This window comes from Marmota marmota, unplaced genomic scaffold (assembly GCF_001458135.2).
Source record: "Marmota marmota marmota unplaced genomic scaffold, marMar, whole genome shotgun sequence".
Classification (NCBI taxonomy): Eukaryota; Metazoa; Chordata; class Mammalia; order Rodentia; family Sciuridae; genus Marmota; species Marmota marmota.
This window is the reverse complement of record NW_026000139.1, coordinates 2,349,002-2,373,052: the sequence shown is the minus strand read 5'-3', so window position 1 is coordinate 2,373,052 and position 24,051 is coordinate 2,349,002. Positions and strand designations below refer to the sequence as shown.

The following is a 24,051-nucleotide window of genomic DNA, read 5'->3' as shown; positions in this document are numbered from 1 at the left end:
TAATAAAATGGAAACATTAAAATAGAAGAAATCAATATTATCAAAGCAAACTTGTGTGGGCATGTGGTGCTGAGGACTGAACACAGGGCCTTGAGCATGCTAAGCAAGTGCTCTACCACTAAACTATACCCCAAGCTCCTCAAAGCGGAATCAGTAACACTTATAAAGCTCTATATCAGGGATTGCCATACTAATCCAGATGGTTTTGTAAATAGTTCTGTTGTGAACACATCACCCATTCATTTGGATACTGTCTATGGCTGCTTTCCTTCTGTAACAGCATTGCTGAACAGCTGCAGCAGAGACCATGAGTTTTGCAAAGTCTTAAATATTTACTACGTGGTCTTTAAGAAAAAGTTTGGCAGTCCCTGCTAAAGTCAAACTGATGGAGGGAAAAAAGACAAATGATCAACACAAGGAATGAGAGAGGTGATATTACAGATTTTTTAAAAAACAATAAACACTTTTGATAAATAACTTAATGAAATAAACAAATTCCTAGGAAGATAAAAGCACTTTTATAAATCAAAATAAATAATGAATTAAACAGCCCTTGTAACTATTGAAACTAAAAAAAGATAGCATACTTATTCATGAAACACTACGAGTAGGAACAAGACTATCACCCCTTCTATTCAACATTGTTACTGGATTTTCAGGAAAGAAAAAAAAAACACAAGGTTTCCAGATTGAAAAGGCATAGGTAAAATCATCTTTATTTGCAGATGACACGATGACATACGCAGAAAAGCTAATAGAATCTACCAAAAAAAAGTTACTACAGTTTAGCACGGTTAAAGGATATAAGATTCAATATTAAAAATAAACAAACAAAAAACAATCATAAAGCCAGATGTGGTGGTACCCGCCTGGAATTACAGCTGCTTGGGAGGCTGAGGCAGCCTTGACAAATTAGCAAGACCCTGTCTCAAAATGAAAGAGAAAAACAAACCAACCAGGGGTGTAGCTCAATGGGTTCAGTATCTAGTACAAAGAAGGAAGGGAGGAAAGGAAGGAAGGAAGGAGATAGAGAAGGAAGGAAAAAAGGGAAAAGGGAGGAAAACTAGCCCACATTATATCCCTTGGTCTGGCTTCTTCCTCTTAGGATAATTCTTTTCAGAGTCATGGCTATGCCAAGAATTAGCTACACAGTCGTATATAAATTAATATTGTTACATATGTTTCATGTTACACCCATGAAATGGGGCAATTCTTTACCACCACCACCACCACCACCACCAGTAGGTTACTGGGAGAACAAGTGAGCTCAAAACTACCTATGGTAGGGCTGGGGATACAGCTCAGTTGGTAGAGTGCTTGCCTAGCATGCACAAGGTCCTGGATTCAATCCCTAGCACCAAAAATAAAATAAAATAAAAGACCTTTGATGCTAACGATCCTGTGTGAACCATGACGTTATGAGGGGGATGAATAATTGTAAGTCTCAACTTCTCAGGACTGGAGCTTTTGAAGAATCTGCCTTTTTCTCTTCAGTTGGAGGTAGCCCCTTATTCCTGTCATTGCCAGAGGTACAGCAAGCCTCAGTTTCCTCAAAAATGGAGATGAGAATACTACACCTTCAATGTCTGGAGCACTCTGAAAAGGAGCCCACACTGGAGCTCCATTCTCTACAGAAAGCACAGGAATATGAACCACAAGACTTAGCTGAGCTCCAAGTACAAACTTTATTTCTATTACAAGAAAGCTGATAATAATTATAATAGTAACATAAGAAGGGAAAGGGGCTCTGACACTTGGTTTTCAGAGCAAGTGTGAGACTGGGGCTTTAATCCTCATCAGGGCAGAGCCCAGTGTGGCCCTAGTGGGAACAGGAAGCCCTTAGCCCTCCCCATTAGAGGGCAGTGAGGACAAAGGAGTCACCATACCCACAAGGAGCAGAAGGCAGTGATGCCAAATGACAAAGAAGTAGCCCCTGCTCCACACACCTCCAGCTAACTCTTCCAAAGGCCTTGTTCCTAACATCCAGAAGCTGGCCTGAGCACTTCACCAGAGCTGCTCCATACACACATCAGAGGCCCAGAGTCTGGAGCAAGCAGGGGCAGTACATGGGAGAAGTTGCCCAAAAGCCCCCAACTTAGGACCCCACAGGTAAGAAAATCATTTCACTGATGGGAACCAGATTTTCAGAACCCTCTACTCCTTCCACCAGGACTACAAAGCACCAAGAAGCAGTGGTGATGGTATTTCAAAAAGTGGAGTCCTGGTGGGCTAAGAGGCCATTATCTGTATTTCAATGCTAACCCTCCCTCAAACCCCCAAACTCCCACAGCACAATCTCAAAAGACACAAAATGTCCATAACCTAGAAAAAGAATAATCTTCCCCTGCCTAAAGAGCCAGAGAGGCAGGGCCTGCACCAAGGCAAGGGCTGCTATGCATAGGTAGGAACCAAGGCGAGGGTTTCTGCAGACACCACTACTCCTCCTCCTCTTCCTCCTCTGCATCCCCAGCTCCCTGCTGCTTCGGGGGCTTTGCCTATTGAACAACACAAATGAAGAAGTTTCACACAGGAAGTGAAAGAGCATTCCTCCTCCCCGGGACCCCTAAGGATGCCCAGCTCCCACAGACGCCTCCTCAACAAAAGCCAAAGAACAGCCAGCGCTTCATTCTTTGGCTTTTCATGAAGAGGCTCCATCCAACCTCTATACAGCCAGCTGACTGGCAGCAACTTCTCTGACTTCAAAAGCCTCACCATTCCCACCTGTGTGTGTCCTCCCTGAGTATTATGTGCTGGACCCTTAGTTACCTTTGCAGTTCTGTTGCGGTAGTTGGTAGCTGCAGGGGTGACCCGGGAACTTCTGCCACCTTCACTCCTACCACTGAAAAAATAGGATTAGAAACCAGTTCCTGATAGGCTCCTGAGTAAAGGTCCAAAAACTAAGAGTGAATAAAACAGCTGGTAGCTGAGCAAAAAAAGCAGCCTTCCACTAGCAGACCAACAAAAAAACCTCCTGGACATAGGACATAGTGGTACACACCTGCAATCCCAGTGACTCAAGAGGCTAAAGCAGGAGGATCGCAAATTCAAGGACAGCCTGTGCAATTTAGTGAGACTGTTTCAAAATAAAAAAGGGCTAGGATACAGCTCAGTAGTAGAGAGCCTCTGGGTTCAATCTCCATTACCACAAAAAAAGCATGGATATGGAATCAGATGACAATGTGGGCAAAACCGAAACTCTTCCCCATGACACTGAGGACATAATTCAGTGGTAGAGTACATGCTTAGCATGCATAAGGTCCTGGATTAAATTACCTGCACATACCCCAAAAAAGACAAACTCCTCCCTCCTTTGCATGAACTGTAGTCTTACCCAGGCTGGACCACAGTGTGACTAAATCCTCTTCAGCTACTCCCAAATTCCATTCCCACGCTAGATTCTTACCTCGCTCCATATCTCCCAGAAGGCCCAACGGGGAAAGAGGACACAAGGTATTCTGGGTGGAGATTTCGAACTGAGCATGCATCAGTGTCCATGGCCCCATTCTGGCTGCTTCTATTTCGCCCTCGGATGTCCTGGCTGTCTGAGTTGTTGAGTTTCAGCACTCGAGGAGGGTTGGGCTGGCACCCAGTTGTAGGGCCTGATGTTGATTTTGATAGTCGGTTACAGGTAGTTGTAATATTATTAATGGGTCTGCTGGGGGGCAGAGGGTAGATGGGTCCTTTAGCTATTTCCTGCTTGATATCATCCATATAGCCAGAAGACAATTCTCCTAGGAAGAGAACATAGTTACACCTTTAGGAAAAAGCCTGCTCTTACCATTATTGATGGATTAAGGGCAAGAACAAAAAGATTGCAGAGAAGACAACTGATCACCCGCAAAGGCTACTGGGGCCCATGACCCCAAGAGAGAATCATGAATACTTACTTTGTCTACTCTGCACATTAATTACCTGACTCAAATACAGCCTGCTAACCATTCGTCAACATGAACAGTTATGCAAGCAAACCTTGAATGTTTTTGGTTTTTGGTTTTTTTGGAAACAAGGATTAAACCCAGGGCTGCTTAACCACTGAGCCATGTCTCTAATCCCCCATCCTTTTTTAAATTTTTTTTTAGTTGTCAGTGGATCTTTATTGTACTTACTTATGCATAGTGCTGAGAATCAAACACTGTGCCTCACAGATGCTATGCAAGTACTCTAGCACTGAGCCACAGCCCTAGCCTCCTTTTTATTTTTATTTTGACACAAGGTCTGAGTTGCTGGGGGCCTAAGTTGCTGAGGCTGACCTTGAACTTGCAATCCTCCTGTCTCAACTTCCCATGTCACTGGGATTACAACATGAACCCTTCTAACTGTTTTTTAATTGGTTGTGAAGTGATAAGTTTCAATAAGTTTACTAGCCTAGTCATAAGGATCATAAGTAATAATAGAGTACAGAGATAGGAAATCTACAGGTTATAAGCTCTGACTCTAAGTGTGTCTCACAGCTGTCCTTAAAGCCATTACCCTATCAGTCTATACTTAGGACAGCTTAGTCTAATGTGGAACTACAGCCAGCTGTAAAATTTCCTAGGAGACCCTACTGGACTTAGTAACTCAAGATCAGGTAACCCTATTAGAGCCATAGAAATGATAAGCAGGCCCAAGCCAGCAGTGGGCCTGTGGCCTGGGCCATGTCTTGGCTAATACCCTGGTGTCTGACACGCCTCCTGGGCAGCTCTGGTGAGGTCTCTTGAAGCTGGGATGGCTGTTTAGGAATCCCCTCAATCACATGGTTGTTTGCCATGGCTGGGCGTTGGTCACATTGGTCCTAAACAATAAAAGTCAGAATTAGTACCTCAGAACTGAGAGTGATGAGAAGAAAGGGAAGAACAGCTGGTTAGGTGATCAGACAACCACTAAGAAAGTGCTAGGTACTTTGTTCTTTGACAACCACTAAGAAAGTGCTAGGTATAGGAAACACACACCTGGAATGTAGCATCGATTCATATTAGCACTGTGGCACTTTCTGATCTGTGCAGGAGTAAAGGAAGAGCTGGTCTTGGGAGGCCAGAAAAGCATTTCTATACTTTGCTCCCAGTATTTATATGGGGGCTTATTTAATAGACAATCAGCAGTAACCATCTACCTCTTCATCCCAAATCATAAGACTTTCTTACTAGACCCTAACTAACCTAGAATACAAGTCCCAAATGACACCACAATGGGAAGGATCTGCCTGGTCATGGTAAGGCCCCATGACTGCTCAAATATACTCCTGGACCCTGAGTCCTCAACAAGTGATATGATGGTTTCAGTTGCTATAAGGTGGAGAAAGTCTCAAGGCTACAGGTACCGTATACCTCACATAGTCATTCATGGTGCAGGGCATGGCCAGAAGCCACAGGTGTGGATTTCTATTCAAGCTGGAATGCAATCCAAAGGCTGAAGTAGATTTTCAGTTCTGGAAGCCTCACATTTGTGTACAGAGAATCAGCATGGAGTCAGGGAAATGAGTCCATCAGGGATTCTTACCTGGTGATGGAACAGCACCTCTTCTTCCAACTGTACCCCACAGAATTCACATGGGATGATGACACTATCTTCCACAGGGGGTGAATTGCTCAGACCCATCAAAGAGTCTAACTGGTTACTTGTAGCCTGCTGCAGAAAGTTCTGGAAGATGACATCAGGATCTTCCACCCCCCTGGAAGAAGAGCTTCCAGTACTGAGCGAAGGTAAGGCACGCGAAGGGTTACAGCTTGTCTGTCATTTAAAAAACATACGTTAAAATAAAAAAATCAGAGGCTAAGGGAAAAAACTACATTCCTAAAACATTTTCTACAAGAAGTCACAACATTTTGAAAGCACTTAATAGTGAGGAGAAGGACTAATAAAAATAATAGGGGAATGCAGGTGGAACATTCACTTTACTTTTAAATATTTCTGTTGTTTTTTCCTGCTATGTTCATGTGATTATTCTTTTTAAATTAAAAGATTCAAGATTCTTCCCACTGCCATATAGTAAAAGTACGGCCCAAATATTCCTTAGCATCCTCATCAATAAATTGTCTTTCACTGCTCCCAAACCAAAACCCATAAGTATTCAAATACTGTTCTCTCCATTTAGGAGGAAGGCTTGCCCTGTCAACCAGAACACAGGGACTATTTAGCAGTCTTGAAAATGCCAGACCAAGGTACACCAAATCAGACGAAGGAAGTGTTGAGGGAAAAGGTGGTTCCTTCTAATCAGTAATCCTCAAACACATAATACTGCTCTCTAATCATTCCTAAATGGCTCAAAAACCATCAATCATTCAAAAAATATCTGAGTTCTTTCATACACAAAGTTTTGAGAGATTCTTAGAAACTAGGAGAACTCAGAAGGTGCCTAAAGGAACTTGGCAAAGTGGTACCACCAACCAGGAATCAAAAGGATCATATCACAGGATGATAGGCTATTAGAAAAGTAGGCAACAAGGGAGCTGGGGTTGTGGCTCAGTGGTAGAGCGCTTGCCTAGCATGTGTGAGGCATTGGGTTCAATTCTCAGCACCACATAGAAATAAGTGAACAAAATAAAGGCCCACCCAACATCTAAAAAAAAAAGAAAAGTAGGCACAGATTCTCAGGGCACACACAGGTATAACTCCTGACCTAGTATTCAGAGTGTCCATCAGGCTAGTTTCCTAACAGTCATGGCTGAACCAAATCTGCAAATACAGAGTCTACATTGTTGGGTATACTGAGGTGGTAAGGGCAGAAGGGCACATGCCTTCCAGGAAGAGAAAGTAATAGGCAGAAAGGATCATCAAGCCTTTCATGGAACTGAAAGGACTTCAATAAAGCTCCAATAAATCAAAATATAGCACGAAATGAAACTGGATCAAAAAATGGCCAACAGAAATATATATACCAGTCACCACCATATGGAGAGTGTGCTGGTTGGGACGAGACTGTTGGATCTGCTGGAATGAGGATTACAGTTTCTAACCTACATTAGTCATTCCACAGTAGACAAAAAAAGTTGCCACTCTTACAATAGGCACTGTATTGAAAGTTTCCTCAAGACTTCATGGGGTTCACATTTCCCCTCACAGTTCTCAAGTAGTTCCCAACACACCTGATGGTCAATCAGCAGATCCTCTGGGTAGAGCTCCTCACAAAATTCACAAGGCAACATGGTCTCATCAGCTGCACCTAAGTATCAGGCCACATGGTCAGACTCAAAAGGAACAAAAACAAACTTGATTTCAACGTTTTATTCCCCTTGTGACATTTTATTTAAAAGTCTGACTTCAGTCTGGGATACAGCTCAGTGACAGAGCACCCTTGAGTTTAATCCCCACATACATACATAAGAGCCAATGGGGATGGGGGGTGGGAGGAGGCTGGGGTTGTGGCTCAGCGGTGGAGTACTTGCTTAGCATGTGCAGGGCCCTGGGTTCGATCCTCAGCACCACATAAAAGTAAATAAATAAAAAAAGGTATTGTATACAACTACAACTAAAAAATAAATATTAAAAAAAAAAAAATAGGGCTGGGGATGTGGCTCGAGCGGTAGCGCGCTCGCCCGGCATGCGTGCGGCCCGGGTTCGATCCTCAGCACCACATACCAACAAAGATGTTGTGTCCGCCGAGAATTAAAAATAAATATTAAAAAAAATTCTTTAAAAAAAAAATAAATAAAAATAAATAAATAAATAAATAAAATAAAATAAAAAGAGCCAACAGGAACAACAAATAGCAAAAAATATACCTTAGTATTAATATTTTCAAACAGAAGAAAAAAAGTCTATTTAACATATTTAAAGATATGTTAAAAAAGGAGCTATTGTGCAGGGTGCTGTGGTGCACGCCTGTAATCCCAGCTGTGAGTACAGTGCAGAATAAGCAAACCTACCCTTCATGTCACTCAGAGAACTGGGCCCACCATGCGACTGATCTGCCTCACAAACGGCCCTCCAGAAGTCCTGTTCTGCCACAGTGGAGGCCTGGCCCTCATTTTGCAGACTTAGGGCCAACATGAAGTCCAGGTTTGCACTATCTTCACCACCCTCTTTGGGAGGCTGACGGCTTCTATTCCTTTCCTGCCTTTCTTGTTCTTCAACTAGAAAAAAAAACAGCCAGTACTCAAGACAAATTAGAGACGTTGCCATCCCTACACTCAAGTCCCTACCTAGCAAAGGGCCAAAGTTTAAAGCCATTTGGCCAACTCCACCAGTACTCCTGGCCCTCATGGGTCTCTGAACTGTAAGTCTGACACGAAACAAGGATCCATTATTATTCTAAATGTATTATTAAAAGAAATGTTACTGTGTCATAACTATGACAGGCACTGTACTAAACATTTTTGTATTACAGCAGTATGATTTAAAGTAGGGGTCAGACTGCCTGAATTTAAATCTCAGCTATACAATTTACCTACCCTCATTCCTTTAATGAGAATTAAATGAATATATGCAAAACACTCTGCTTGGGCTGGGGATATAGCTCAGTTGGTAGAGGGCTTTGCCTCTCATGTACAAGGCTCTGGGTTCAATTCCCTGCACCACACACAAAAAGAAGTTTGAGGTATGTTAGCTACTTACAGCATTGACATTATCATCACCATCATCATCTCTAACTGCAAACCAGTAAGGAAGAGCTTCTATTATTTATTTATTTATTGGGGTGGTGGGGGCGGGACAAGGAATCAAATGCAGGGGTGCTCTACAACCGAGCTACATACCCAGCCCCGTTTTCTAATTTTTAATTGAGAGGGTCTCATTAAGGCACCAAGTTTGGTCTTAAACTTATGAACTTTTTGCCTCAGCCTCCCAAGTAGCTAGGATTACAAGCATGTAACCACCTAACCTGACCTTTTATTTCCATTTTATAGGAAAGTTAGGTATTTTTCCCAGTGTTAACCAACTATAATCAGATTTCTTTAATCAAGATCTATTTGGCCCCAAAGCCCTGTTCCCATTTGCTCTGGAATTTTCATAATGTTCCAGTTTTCTAATTCCAAGCACAACTCACATAGATTATTCTGAATTGGAAAGGGGGCTGTCATATTCCTTTGGTTGGCAGTCCTATTCTGGAAAAGGTCTGATTCAAAGGCTCTCAGAGGCCTTCGGGGTAGCCTCATTGGTGGGTCCAGAGCTTCAATCTGTCTCAGGAGCTGGGATGCAATCCAGATTCCATCTTGACCCCAAGACTCATCATATGCATTAGGAGATACAGTAACTTCATTTCTCCTTTCCTCCTCCCCTCTCCCACAAATTTCAGGGTGAGACTTCAGGTCTTTCACAAGGACATTTCGTCCACAGTTGCCACACAGCTCTGTCCGGGCACCACAGTAATCTTCATGTTCCTTCAGTTTGAGAACAGAGAGTTCCAAATCACAGTGCTGGCAGACAGCAAGCCGCAGAGGGCATTCAGTCTCCTGCAACAGAGTAATAAGGCAGTTAATATGCACACCTAGGAGAGGCTGTTTTATTACAGGGCAAAGAAAGCAAAAATATATACTTTGATATCCTCTTCTGGACTGGATAGATGTAGCTCAGCATGCATAAGGTCCTAGGTTCAATCCCCAGCACAACAAAGAAAAATAATTTTTTTCTTCCAACCCTAGCTTTGCCTACTATGCTTTCTATGTATTTGATTATCACAGTTTCCCCTTTTATTCCTGCCACAGATTCTACAAAAGGAAAGAACCTCTGAGAAGGAATCTACTAAGCAACCCCAAATATAGCATCATTTTGTGCACACATAACAAAGTTAAACAAAATCATTCATTGTTCAAAAGCAAAGAACAAGAAGCAAAGCAACTCAGATATTTTACCAAAGCTCCACCAATTTCCCCTTATTATTACAATTCAGTCTAAAGTATTTAGTAATGAGGAAGACTGCGCTTTAGAAAAACACTGATTTTTAAATCTTCACATTTGTATTTGCATTGGCTTTACCTGGACCAAATCCTCCAGGAATCACCAATGACCCCCAGAGTATAAACATACTCAATAGTTGAAAAATAAAACCTTTACATTTAATGGGAAAGTCTCACTAAAGCAATAAAAACATTACAATGATACAATGGGAGCTGGGGATGTAGCTGAGTAAAGAACTTGCCTAGATGGGCCTGTAGCTCAATGGCAGAGCACTTACTTGCCTAGCATGTGTGAGGCACTGGGTTCAATCCTTAGCACCACATAAAAATGAAACAAAGGCATGCTGTCCATCTTCAATTACAAAAAAAATAACTAAAAATAAAATAAAAATTAACTTGCCTAGAATATACAAGGCCATGAATTCAAGCTCCAGTACCAAAAAAAAAAAAATTCACATATTTTACAACCACTATATCAAAGAGCATAATTTCTTTTCAACCAAATTAAACTCAAGTTATATTCTAGATTCTACACCAGATGTTTTTAGAGATAATTTTTACATGTATTCTTTCATGCCTTTAAAATTATATTCCATGTGTTTGTACAAGTGCCTGGATTCAATCCCCAGCACAACAAAGAAAAATAATTTTTTTCTTCCAACCCTAGCTTTGCCTACTATGCTTTCTATGTATTTGATTATCACAGTTTCCCCTTTTATTCCTGCCACAGATTCTACAAAAGGAAAGAACCTCTGAGAAGGAATCTACTAAGCAACCCCAAATATAGCATCATTTTGTGCACACATAACAAAGTTAAACAAAATCATTCATTGTTCAAAAGCAAAGAACAAGAAGCAAAGCAACTCAGATATTTTACCAAAGCTCCACCANACCGAAAAAAAAAAAAGAGGTAGGGGGAAGACTTTGTTTTTCATGTAGCTATAATGTCTCATCAGAATTTTAAAATTTTTTTTTTTTTTTTTTTTTTTTGTGTGTGTGTATGAGTGGTACTGGGGATTGAACCATTGAACCCAGTGTCTTGGACATGATAGGCAAATGTTCTACCACAAACTCCCCAGGCCCTTCTCAGGAGCTGGGATGCAATCCAATTCCATTTTGACCCCAAGACTCATCATATGCATTAGGAGATACAGAAAACTTCATTTCTCCTTTCCTCCTCCCCTCTCCCACAAACTTCAGGGTGAGACTTCAGGTCTTTCACATTTTTAAAAATTTGAGATGGGGTCTCACTAAATTTCCCAAGCTGGCCTTGAACTTGAGATCCTCCTGCCTCAGCATCCTGAGCAGTTGAGAACTGAGATTACAAGTATCCACTAGTAAGCTCAACTATAAAAAAAAAAACAAAAAACACATTTCATTAGCCAGGTGCAGTGGCGCACGCCTGTAATACCAGTAGCTTGGGAGGCTGAGGTAGGAGGATCCTGAGTTCAAAGCCAGCCTTAGCAACAGCGAGGCACTAAGCAACCCAGTGAGACCCTGTCTCTAAATAAAATACAAAATAGAGCTGGGGATGTGGCCCAGTGGTTGAATGTCCTTGAGTTCAATTTCCACTATCCTCCCAAAAAAACAAAAAAATTTCACTAGAGCTGGACACGGTGGGACACACCTGGTATCCCGGCTGCTCAGGAGGCTGTGGCAAGAGGATCACGAGTTCAAAGGCAGCCACAGCAAAAGCAAGGTGCTAATCAATTCAGTGAGACCCAGTCTCTAAATAAAATACAAAATAGGTCTGGGGATGTGGCTCAGTAGATAAGTCTTAGAGTCTGATTCCTGGTACCCCACCCCCAGCCAAAAAAAACACTCACTAGAAAAATACTAGATTAAGTTTTAATTACAAATGACAAATAATCGTTGGCCTGTGCCATATAAGTACTGTGTTAATAATCTTAAAAAGCGCCAGGAATTTAAAATAAAGTAAAATGCATTCAGGAAAAAGGTTTTTGTTTTTTTGCTTTGTACTGGGAATTGAACCCAGGAGTGCTTAACTATGGAGACCTATCACCAACCATTTTGAGACATGGTCTGGTTAAATGGCTGATGTACCCACTAAATTGTTGAGGCTAGCTTGAACTTGCAATCCTCCTGCCTCAGCCTCCCAGGTTGCTGGGATTATAGGTATGTGCCACCATGCTCGGCAACAAAGAAGAAATTTTAAAAACACTACATAGTTAATCTCTGACCTAAAATTGTCATAGTCAGTCTTATAGACACATTAGGGAATATCCTGTATTCCTATCTTTACAATAATTGTTCTATCAACGAGGGACTTCCAGAAATAGGTGAGAGAGAAGTTAGGAGAGAGAACAGTTTATTAGAGATTATTTTACACAGCAAGCAGATGCTACAGCCAGAGAAGTTTTCATTATGTTTGTTAATGTGATCTCAATCATATCCCCAAGGCTGCTGAAGTCTAATAAAAGATCAAATGCTTAGGAAAAAAATAATAAAATTAGTGTGCAAATGTATTTGAAATGTTGTTCTCTAGACTGTAAGGTTATGAGTGGTTCTTATTTTTTTGTTGTTGTTGTTTTTGTTTGTTTGGGGGGTTTTGGGGTGCTGGGGATCAAACCCAGGGCCTTGTGCATGCAAGGAAAGCACTCTACCAACTGAGCTATATCCCCATGAGTGGTTCTTATTTTCTTGTAATACCCTCCTTTTCCCAAATTTTCTTTTTCTTTCTTTTTTTTTTTTTTTCTTTTTTGGTACAGGGGGTTAAACTCAGGGGTATTTGATAACTAAGCTAATTCCCAGCCCTATTTTATATTTTATTTAGAGACAGGGTCTCTTGAGTTGCTTAGCACCTCACTTTTGCTGAGGCTGCCTTTGAACTTGGGATTCTTCTACCTCAACCTCCCCAGCCGCTGGGATTACAGGCATGTGCCACCGCGCGCAGCCTTGATACCATGTTCTCTCACCAAATGATGAGTAATTTCTTCAGATGTAAAAAGCATGTATGTTGGGGCTGGGGTTGTGACTCAGTGGTAGAGCGCTTGCCTAGCATGTGTGAGACAACGAGTTCAATTCTCAACAACACTTAATAAAGGTCCATCAACAACTAATTAAATATTTTTTTAAAAAAAGCATGTTATGCAAGTGATCAAGAAGTCATAATGAAATTACACCATATAAGGCAGGCTGAATAGATTATCCCACATTGGCAACACCAGGCTTAGTTTACTCAATAAGACTGCCAATAACCAAACCCCAGCAGAAATGATAAGTTTCAGTTCCAAAAGGAGAGACTCTGAAGACTAAGCAGCCAGACAGTACAACAGCCAGGCCGCCAAATCAGGCAACAGCTAGAGTTTCCAGTAATCTATAAGAGGCAGTATACATGTGAGCTGGTAGAGAACAAAGACACCATCAAACTGATTTCCATTGTGCAAGTGGCACTGTAATCTCAGTAGGACTGGCCCCATGTTCTCTCACTCCCCTCATAGTACAAGAAGACTAACCTCATGTTTCTTTAATTGTCTCTTCTCCAACTTCTTATTGCATTTGCACGTCACCTAGGATAAGAAGTAAAAATCAATAAAGTGACATAGTGACAACAGGACCACTGACATTTGTGCAATAGCAAGTATGATACAGTTATGGACAATAGCAAGTACAACACATTTATAAACATTTGGGTAACTGGTAGTTTACCTGACAGTGTTCTGTAGCCATGTGAATCTCCATATCAGATTTGGGAAGTGGTTCCTTGCAGATAGGACACATACCAATGTTCCTTTGACAATGGATCTCATGGATGGTAAAGTTAAAAACAGGAATTTCTTTTTTGCTACAGAAATAGGCCAAATAAAAAGGCAAGTATTACTAACTATTCTATCTATGTTTTTCTTGCAGTGATTATCACATGAAAATCTGTTCTGTCCAATTTCTAGTCTCCATCATCTCTCTTTAGAGAATACCTAGACTACCAACTTCAAGAATTAAATCCTGAAAGCTGAATCTCTGGAGCAACATTCTGAGTTACCAGTAATGTGCATTACCTCTAAAAGCTCTCAGCCTTGGTTCCTCAAAGTCAGAGCTGATTACAACCAACAATATGAAGTCAGATGCAAAAAAAGCTGCTTTAGGCTTTTCTTTTTCCTTCTCCCCCACCCCCCAGTAATGGGGATTAAACTCAGAAGCACATTAAAAAAGGGCTACATCCCTAGGCTTTTTTTATTTTTTTTGAGACAGGGTCTTGATAAGTTGCCCTGGCTGGCCTCAAACTTGGGATCCTCCAGCCTAAGCCTCCCAAGTCACTGGAATTATAGGCCTGTGCCACCACAGCTGGCAAGCTTGGTTTTTCTAAAGCCATCCACTCCAGAATTATTTGAAAAACAAAACCAAACAACCTACCACTTATTTTCATTATCAATCTTAAGTAGTTTAATTTCATTGGGTTTCATTACCTGAATGGATCAAACCAAAAAGAGTATATATCCCAGCTCTGGGATAGTCAAAGTGTAAGGGGAAATTACCTTCATTATGTCCCACATGCCTTGGAAATCTCTGCCTGGGTCAGTATAAAATACACTGTAAAACTGTACAAAAATGAAATCTAAACTGTTCCCACACTGTCTCCTCACTCACTCACTCTGTTTAATGATCCAAAAATCATATCTCTGTTGCACAGAAGACTAGAGTAAGGGATAATCCAAAGTGTAAGAGGGATACCAGTAAAGTCGAAAAGAATATACATTCCATCAAACTGCAGATGCACTATTCAAAGACATTACTTTATTCATTTAGATGTTGTCACTGGAAAAAGCCAACTATGCAGTCTAGCTAAAGACTGAATTTTTAAAAATGTACCTATTAGTATGTCACCTAGGATAAAAATTCAGAAAAATAAATACCAAACAGAATCAATATAGATAGTCATATAACACAGGAAAAAAAAATAATTGTTTTTTGTCCTTTTAAAAACTTTCTTTGAATGGAGGCATTGCTGTTGCCCAAGCTGGATGCACCTGCCTCAGCCTCCTGAGTAGTTGGAACTAGCAACAAATCTTTAATAATCAAATTTTGCTCCTGAAGCTGAATACATGAACCCTCCACTGCATTAAGAAACAGACAGAAGGAAAACTCCTTTTATAGTTTTAATCTTCCTACATAGTCGAAGAAGTATTTCAAAGTAGAATGAATGATATGCCTCCAGTTATACTCAGTCTCTCAAACTGAAACACCCCAAAGTACCACTTCTTCTCATTCAACGGTGACACTGTCAAGTTTGGAACCCCAAGGAACTCTCATAATATGGCTGGATGGTGAAAGAAATCAACTATAAGAGATGAAAACTCAAATGAATAAACAAGGAAACTATGAACAACTTGACACATTTAACTTCCCATATTTCTCCCAAATTCCTAGTTTCTTTATTTTCTTTCTTTTTCTTTTTTTAAAGAACCACTGGTTTTAAAGTAATTTTTAACAATTTTGGGGGAGGGACTGGGGTTGTGCCTCAGTAGCAGAGCACCCCCCTCTCACATGTGAGGCACTGGGTTCGATCCTCAACACCACATAAAAGTAAATGAACAAAATAAAGATATTATGTCCATCTATAACTAATTTTTTTTCTTTTTAATTTGGAGAGGAATGCTGAGGATTTAATCCAGGGGCACTTTACCACTGAACTACATCCTCAGTCTTATTTTTTATTTTGAGACAGGTCACTAAGTTGCTGAGGGCCTTACTAATTTGCTAAGGCTAGCCTCAAACTTGGGATCTTCCTGTCTCAACCTCCTGAATAAAATTTTTTAAGAATATAAAATATATAGTGGAAGGGGAGCTATAAATCAAAGTTATCATCTTAACTGTACAGGTGGCACACACCTATAATCCCAGCTATCTGGGAGGCTAAGGCAAGAGGATTACAAATTGGAAGCCAATTTGGACAACATAATGAGAGCCTGTTGCAAAAAACAAAAACAGCGGTAACGAAACTCAAAAGTTATCTTAAACCACTGTTTTGTTGTTGTTATTGTTGTTTGTTTTTGGTATACCCAGAGCCCTTTCTGTTTTTTATTTTGAGAGAGGGTTTCATTAAGTTGGACTTAAATTTGTGATTCTCCTCCCTCAGCCTCCCTACTCATTGGGATTACAGGCTTGCACCTCTGCATCAGGCCTATTAAAATTAACAAAAAGGCAAAGTGTGGTAGTGCATGCCTGTAATCCAACAGATGGGAGGCTGAGCCAGGAGGAACCCAAGTTCAAAGCCAGCCTCAACAACTTAGGCCGTAAGCAACTCGGTGAGACCCTGTCTCTAAATAAAATATAAAAAGGGCTGAGGATGTGTCTCAGTCCCCCCCTCCACACACACACAAAAAAAGATGCTATAAAACTAGTATTTGAATTCATTACTGATCTTAATATATAAACTGCTTAAAATAAGCAACCTGGAGCTAGGAATGATGGTGCACACCTGTAATTCCAGCATCTCAGGAGGCCAACCTTAGCAATTTAACAAGGCCCTATACATACAGTCATTCCCTGTCTCAAAGGAAAACAAACAACAACAACAACAACAACAACAAAAGGCTAGGGGTGTAACTGAAGGGTACAGTGCCCCAGAGTTCAATTTTCAGTACCAAAATTATACACCCTTGCCAGGCACCAAGGCAGACGACTGTAATCCCAGCATCTCCGGAGGCTAAAGCAGGAGGATGAAAGCCAGCCTCAGCAACCATAAGGTACTAAACAACTCAGTGAGACTCTGTCTCTAAATAAAATATAAAATAGAACTGCGGATGTGGCTCAGTGGTTGAGTGCCCCTAAATTCAATCCCTGGTACCCCGCAAAAAAAATTATTAAGCCACTGGGATTATAGGCATGTACCACCACAAAATTATACACGCTTTTTTCTTTTGGTACAAGGGATTCAACCCAAGGGCATTTAAACACTGACCCACATCCCCAGTCCTTTTTGTTTTTTATTAAAAAACCTGTGATGTTCCTATCTCAGCTCCCCAGTCAATGGGATTACAGGCTGGTGCCACTGGGCCCAACAAATCATAGACTTGTAAACCTAGTAATCCCACTCTTGGGTTTATGCATGAATAATTTCATTAAAGTATCACAAAATGATTTAAAAAATGAAAGTTAAAAATTTCTCAAGAAACCAAGCATGGTGGTACACACATGTAATCCCAGTGGCTTGGGAGGCTGAGGCAGGAGGATCATGAGTTCAAAGCCAGTCTCAGCAATTTAGCAAGTCCCTAAGCAACTCAGCAAGACCCTGTTTCTAAATAAAATATAAAAAAGGTCTGTGATGTGACTAACTGGTTAAGTACCCCTGGGTTCCATAGCCAGTACCCACCCCCCCACCAAAAAAAAGGTCTCAAGAAGGGAACAGCTAAATTACAAATGGTATACCAACAGAGTGAAAGCAGTGCTGTATTATCATTGCAAAGCATATATACACAAATTCCATGAAAAATTAAAATCTAGGTTCTGGAGTTGTGGCTCAGCAGTAGAGCACTCGCCTAGCACGTGGAAGGCCCTGTGTTCGATCCTCAGCACCACATAAAAATAAATAAATAAAATAAAGGTATTGTGTCCAACTAAATATATATATATATAAAATCTAGCAGGGTGCAATCTCACCTATAATACCAGCTATTTGGGAGACTTGAGGCACAGGAATTGTAAATTTGAAGCCACTCTGAGCTACTTAGCAATCCTTTCTCAAAATAAAAATAAAAATTTTAAGAAGGGCTAGGCATGTAGCTCAATAGTAGAATACTTGCCCAGCATGTGCAAGGCGCTGAGTTCTAACCCTAATACTGAGGGAGAAAAAAACTGAAGTCAGTTATTACTACTTAAGAGTAAAAAGAAGGCAGGGGTTGTAGCTCAGTGGTAGAATGTTTGCCTAGCACATGTGAGGCACTGGGTTCTATCCTCAGCACCACATAAAAATAAAATAAAGATACTGTGTGTCCACCTACAACTAAAAAATAAATTTAAAAAAAATAGAGTAAAAAGAACCTGGATTCCTTTTTCATCGTTTTAGCTCTTATCTTCTTTTAGAAGAAAAATCCAAAAAATAAATGTCTAGTTTTCATTTTGCAGGATTACTCAGAATAATTTGTTGATAAGTATTCTATATACACAAGACCACTAAAACTTTAGAAATGAAACAAAAGATTTAGAGTTGAAATCATAAGTCCCTGGGTGCAGTGGTGCACACCTGTAATCCCAGCGATTCAGGAGGCTGAGGCAGGAGGATCACAAATTCAAATCTAGCCTCAGTCACTTAGAGAGGCCCTAAGCAACAATAGCAAGACCTTATTTCAAAATAAAGGGCTAAGGATGTGGCTCCTTAAGGATTAAGCACCCCTAGGCTAGTCTTGAGCTTGGAATCCTCCTGTCTCAGCCTCCTGAGTTCCTGGGATTATAGGCATGCACATGTGAGGCACTGGGTTCAATCCTACCACTGAGCCACAACTCCAGAACCTAGATTTTAATTTTTTATGGAATTTGTGTATATATGCTTTGCAATGATAATACAGCACTGCTTTCACTCTGTTGGTATACCATTTGTAATTTAGCTGTTCCCTTCTTGAGACCTTTTTTTTGGTGGGGGGGTGGGTACTGGCTATGGAACCCAGGGGTACTTAACCAGTTAGTCACATCACAGACCTTTTTTATATTTTATTTAGAGACAGAGTCTCACTGAGTTGTTTAGTACCTTATGGTTGCTGAGGCTGGCTTTCATCCTCCTGCTTTAGCCTCCGGAGATGCTGGGATTACAGTCGTCTGCCTTGGTGCCTGGCAAGGGTGTATAATTTTGGTACTGAAAATTGAACTCTGGGGCACTGTACCCTTCAGTTACACCCCTAGCCTTTTGTTGTTGTTGTTNCATGAGATCCATTGTCAAAGGAACATTGGTATGTGTCCTATCTGCAAGGAACCACTTCCCAAATCTGATATGGAGATTCACATGGCTACAGAACACTGTCAGGTAAGTCCACAGGGCATTTATTATCTACATAACTACATAGCAAACTATCTACATAGCAAACTTAAAAGATATAAATTGCTTACCTTGATAATACTGCTAAAACTCCAAGGAAGGACCAAGCCAAGTTAAAAAGTGAACTTTCATTTTAGATAGAAAAGATTTAAAAGCAAGCCAAGGCTTCTACAAAACATAAAGAATCACAAATCTATTCTTGAGTATGTACAGTCTTAGCCTTCTAACATTGACCTTTCCATTTCCTAGAACTACACCTCCCTTGGATCAAACAATATCACAAGAAAAGAGAGAACTGCAAACATCTTCAGTTACAACAAACTATTGGCTGCCTATTGGGATCTAATCACAGCTCAATATTGATGAGGACTTTGACTTTCCTTAATATAGAGATAAAGCTCTAAAGACAAATTTAAAACATGAAATTAGCTGCCAGTCGTGGTAGTGCATGCCTATAATCCCAGGAACTCAGGAGGCTGAGACAGGAGGATTCCAAGCTCAAGACTAGCCTCAGCAACATAACAAGGCCCAAAGCAATTTAATGATATCCTGTCTCAAAATAAAAAATTTTGAAAAAAGGGTTGGGGTATGATATAGCCCATTGGTAAAGTGCCCTTGGGTTTAATCCCCATTACCAAAAAAGAAAGAAATATTAAGAGTTGCTTAAAGAAAGAAATTTAAATAAGATTGCTTAGATGGGAGGGCTTTGTATAGTCTTATTCAGCCTTCCCTGATAATCTGCTTTCTTCTTTAAATAAACTGCTCAGGTTTTGAATAACCTTGTCTTCATTAGTTTCTATTAGCACACCATTCTTAAACTCCCTTAGCATAGTTATTTATATGCTGTCCTAGGATCTAGACTCCTTCAAGTGTGGATTGAAATTAAAATATAACCAATGTGTGTTTTATTATAAAATCACAATAATTTCTTGTAATCATTTGCTTTATTGATTAATTTGAAATCAACAATTATACATATGAACTTAAACAATGCCAAAATAGTTTAATAAGCAGCAGAAAAGTGATAATGGCTAATACAAAGAAACACCTTATTAAGACTTCCTTGATCTATATAGTTAAAGAATATTACGACTAGAAGTTGCTCTAATTATATCCTAATTCTGCTGAAAGTCAGGCTGAACATAAAGAAAAAAGCAACAACAACAAAGAAAAATTTTTATCTGGCTCAAACCTTTCAATCTACAACAAGCTATTTTCCTTATTCAATATCTCCTTCTGCCACAATTTGTAAGTTAAAAAGCATAGACAGTTCTACTTTGTTTTTTGTTTTAGCATTCAGTACGAGCAGTTGTGTATCATCAAAAAAAAAAAATCAAGGTAAGTTCTTGAGAAATCCCCACCAGGAACCAGCTCAGAAACCAGATGATGCCTAGGTTTCATTTCAGGAGGAAAGAGTTTCTCTTTCTTATCACTATGGGCATTAAAAACACAATTGAAGACTTAACATTCAAAATTAAGCCAGACCTTCACTAACAGCTGTGGAATCATGAAATGAAAATGATTAAGGTTGGACTTCCTCCCCTATTTTTTTAAGCAGCAAAACTTTTATAAAAAGAGTTAAGGGCTGGGATTGTGGCTCAGTGATAGAGTGCTTGCCTAGCACCTGCAAGGCTCTGGGATTCAATCCTCAGCACCACATAAATAAATAAATAAATTCATAGATAAATAAATAAATAAAAGTATTGTGTCCAACGACAACTTAAAAATAAATATTAAAAAAAAAAGAGTTAAGTCTGAGCTGTTCTGGTTGAACTGTTGTCACTCAATGTACAGCAAGTTTCAAGTACTTAAAACCTTGCTCCTAATCAACTCGAGAAAGTTACTAGAGTGACTCAAGAAATCCTGGCATCATACTTTGAAACACACTAATCTACTCCAAATATTTTATTTATATAATCTTTTTTTTTGTGGGGGAGGGTACCAGGGACTGAACCTAGGGGCCCTTAACCATTGAGCCATATCCCCAGCCCTTTTTATTTTTTGAGACAGAATCTCACTAAATTGCCTAGGGCCTTGCTTAGTTGCTGTGACCCTCCTGCCTTAGCCACTGGAGCTGCTGGGATTACAGGCATGCACCACCACACCCACTATATAATATTTTTCAGACATACAAAAAATAAGTTCTCAGCCAGGCATGGTACATGCCTGTAATGCTAAATTAGGGAGATTGAGGCAGGAAGATGACAAGTTCAAAGCCATCAAGTTCAGTCAGCCTCAGCAACTTGGCGAGGCCCTGAACAATTTAGTGAGACCCTGTCTCAAAATAAAATATTTTTAAAAAGGGTTGGGGATGAGGTTCAGTGGTTGAGCACCTCTGGGTTCAATCCCTGGTACCGGGGGAAAAAAAAGGCGGGGCTGGGGATCTAGGGATGTAGCTCAGTGGTAAAGTGCCCCTTTGTTAAATCACCAGTAGAAAAAAAAGAAAGCTCTAATCCCATTTTACTTGCACAGTATACCATACCAACTCCAATTTTAACCTACCAATAAATAAGCCAATTTTTATAGAAGCTGGTTTGTCCTCATTTCAATAACATTTTTTTAGATTTAAACTCTTACCAGTTGTCACATAGTCGAGTATCCTGGTCATCCAGAAATTCAGCCATCTTTAGCTCTTCCTGAAAACTACAAAGTAAAAAAATATGAACTTTCTATTTCATTTCTGCTTTAAGGATGACATGCAAAATAAATAAAAACTAAGCTAGCATAAAGAAAATAGGATCAAAACCAGTGCATTGAGGCATTCTGATACCAAACACCCTTGGGATTTTTCTTTTTATTTTTTTTAAATTTTCAATTTACAATAATTTGAGCTACAAAAACAGCTGCAATAAAACAGTATGAAAAACTCCCTTAGGCACCTCTCCCAATTTCCCCAAAAGTTAACATCACAAATGACCATTGTAAAATTCTCAGATATAGAGCTGGGTGCAGTAGCGCAAGCCTATATAATACCCAGTGGCTTGGGAAGCTGAGGAAGGAGGATTTAGAGTTCAAAGGCAGCCTTGGCAAAGCAAGACGCTAAGCAAAAAAAAAATACAAAATACAAAATAGGGCTAGAGATGTGGCTGCCCCTGGGTTCAATCCCCAGTACCCTCCCCCCAAAATAATTTTTCTCAGATATAGAAAATTAACTCTAAGGATACTAGTAACTAATCTATTGATCTTTTTCAAATTACAACACAACTACCAATGCCCCTTTTCTGGCTCAGTATGCATAATGCATTTAGTTGTTGTTATTTCTCCTTAGTCTTTTTTGATCCTCGATGCTACTACAGTTTTAAAGATCTTTCATTACCTTGTTCAACTAATTACTAACAGTTACCAGTTACTGCTTAATTATCTTGTAGGAAGTCGTTCAGTTTTGGTTTGACTGATTTTTCTTTTCAGGATTAAATTCATTTTTGGCAAAATACCATATAAGTGACATTATGTTCATCTTGGTGCATTATATCAGAAGACACATGATGTCAACAGCTGTATTATTATTGGTGACGTTAACTCTGAGCATTTAGTTGAGAGGGTGTGTGCCAGGTTTCTTCACTATAAAATTTTTCCTTCTTCTTAAACAAGATGTCAATTAAGAAAGCAAAGAGCTGTCAACTTTACTACCAATATTTATGTTGTATTATTCCTTTCCATGATACACACAAAAAAAATGGTCTTAAATACTAACCTTTAATAAGGCTCCCCAACAGGTTTGGCATTATCAAACTGTCAGTTTTAAAAACATTTTTTGTTGTTGTTACAACATGTTACAACCCACTGTGCCCTGGCACTAAGAATATATTACAAGTTAAAAAAAAAAAAATTATATATATATATATATATATATGGCTGGGGATATGGCTCAAGCGGTAACGTGCTCGCACGGCATGCACAGAGCGCTGGGTTCGATCCTCAGCACCACATAAAAATGAAAAAGATGTTGTGTCCACCAAAAATTGAAAAATAAATATTTAAAAATTCTCTCTCTCTCTTTAAAAAAAAATATAGCATCTGACTTAGAACAATTTAGTGACCAATAAAAACAATAAACAACAACAAAAAATAAACCTAACTTAAGGTGAGTATCTTAAGGAAAAGTACATAGGCAAAAAGGAAAAGGGTGTCTGTGGGGTGTGGCAGTGCATGCCTGTAATCCCAGCAGCTGGGGAGATTAAGGCAGGAGAACTGAGAGTTCAAAGCCAGCCTCAGCAATTTAGCCAGGCCCTAAGAAACTTGGGGAGACACAGTCTCAAAAAATAACAAGGGGTGGCATATGCTCAGTGGTTAAGCGCCCCTGAGTTCAATGTTCCAGGGAGATGACTTTTAAACTAAGACCTGAAGTGCAAAGAGCCAGCCAGGCATAGACAAACAAAGGGATAGAATGGAAATAGGGGAAAACCCCTCCAGTCACTGGGAAGAGCAAAAGGCCTGAGGAAATGAAAGAGAAAGTAAACGGAGATCTGGAAAACTTGAAAAAAGGGGATGACTTGAGAAGGCCTTATTATATAGCACAGAAAGGACACTGGGTTATATTCCAAGAACGATGATAAATCACTGAGGGTTTTTAACTAGGCAAGGACCCGATTCAAGCCATCCACTCCCATATGAAATGTCAACCAGGGACAGGCAGCACACAAGCAAAAACAAAGTTTGTCCCTTGAAAGGGAAAGTCTGACAACTTTTTTCTCGGGGCTGCCTGATTGATTCTAGGTGTAGTCTATTCTAGTCCACTAAATGGCCACTCTCAACTACGACGAAGAGCCTACGACGAAGGAACTGCCCAGTTTTCTAGCTGCAAGGGGACTGGAAGTGACCACAGGCAAGTGGTCACTTCCACAGCCCCTCCAGACCCCCGTGTCTTCAGCCTATCTGGGCCTCAGATGCCTACGACAGACGATGACGGTAGCTCGAGGGTCTTCTTGAGGAGTAAAAAGGCACAGAAAAAGCCTTCAACCTCAGGAGAGAGGGTCATCCCTCGGGTTTCCAGAGCGGCCACCGCGGGCTCAGGGAGGGGAGAGGCGGCAGCCCCGTAAGTAAATATCAGTTGACATTCACCCTGCGTGCATTCGCTGCCCGACGCTCACACCAACCACCCTCCATCCTGACCCCAATCCTGGCAGGTGAAAGTCATCATCCCATTTCAGAGAAGCGGAAAGCGGAAGTCCGAAGGCAGTTACCCGCCGCGTAGCAGGTCGGAGCGGGGGCTCGAACCCGGGTCGCTCGGCCCAGGGACCTCACTGGGCCTCC

At 40.4% G+C, this 24,051-nt stretch overlaps 1 protein-coding gene across 3 annotated transcripts in view; it reads right to left on the bottom strand.

The window, feature by feature from the left end:
- Positions 1 to 681: 681 nt before the first annotated feature.
- Trafd1 (TRAF-type zinc finger domain containing 1) overlaps positions 682 to 24,051 on the bottom strand; it is a 23,694-nt gene continuing 324 nt past the window's right edge. The window contains exons 1-12 of one of the 3 annotated variants that reach the window (XM_048785728.1): positions 23,982 to 24,000; positions 21,376 to 21,441; positions 13,482 to 13,617; positions 13,289 to 13,342; positions 8,963 to 9,368; positions 7,845 to 8,051; positions 7,065 to 7,141; positions 5,479 to 5,709; positions 4,654 to 4,774; positions 3,404 to 3,731; positions 2,767 to 2,839; positions 682 to 2,495 (exon numbers count right to left, since the gene is read on the bottom strand). In XM_048785728.1, the coding sequence (XP_048641685.1) occupies positions 2,436 to 2,495; positions 2,767 to 2,839; positions 3,404 to 3,731; positions 4,654 to 4,774; positions 5,479 to 5,709; positions 7,065 to 7,141; positions 7,845 to 8,051; positions 8,963 to 9,368; positions 13,289 to 13,342; positions 13,482 to 13,617; positions 21,376 to 21,422 (1,740 nt within the window). In that variant the 5' untranslated portion in view covers positions 21,423 to 21,441; positions 23,982 to 24,000 and the 3' untranslated portion in view covers positions 682 to 2,435. Of the gene's footprint in view, positions 2,496 to 2,766; positions 2,840 to 3,403; positions 3,732 to 4,653; positions 4,775 to 5,478; positions 5,710 to 7,064; positions 7,142 to 7,844; positions 8,052 to 8,962; positions 9,369 to 13,288; positions 13,343 to 13,481; positions 13,618 to 21,375; positions 21,442 to 23,981; positions 24,001 to 24,051 lie in introns of those variants that run through there. The other 2 variants (XM_015505184.2, XM_048785729.1) reach the window with 2 other exon arrangements.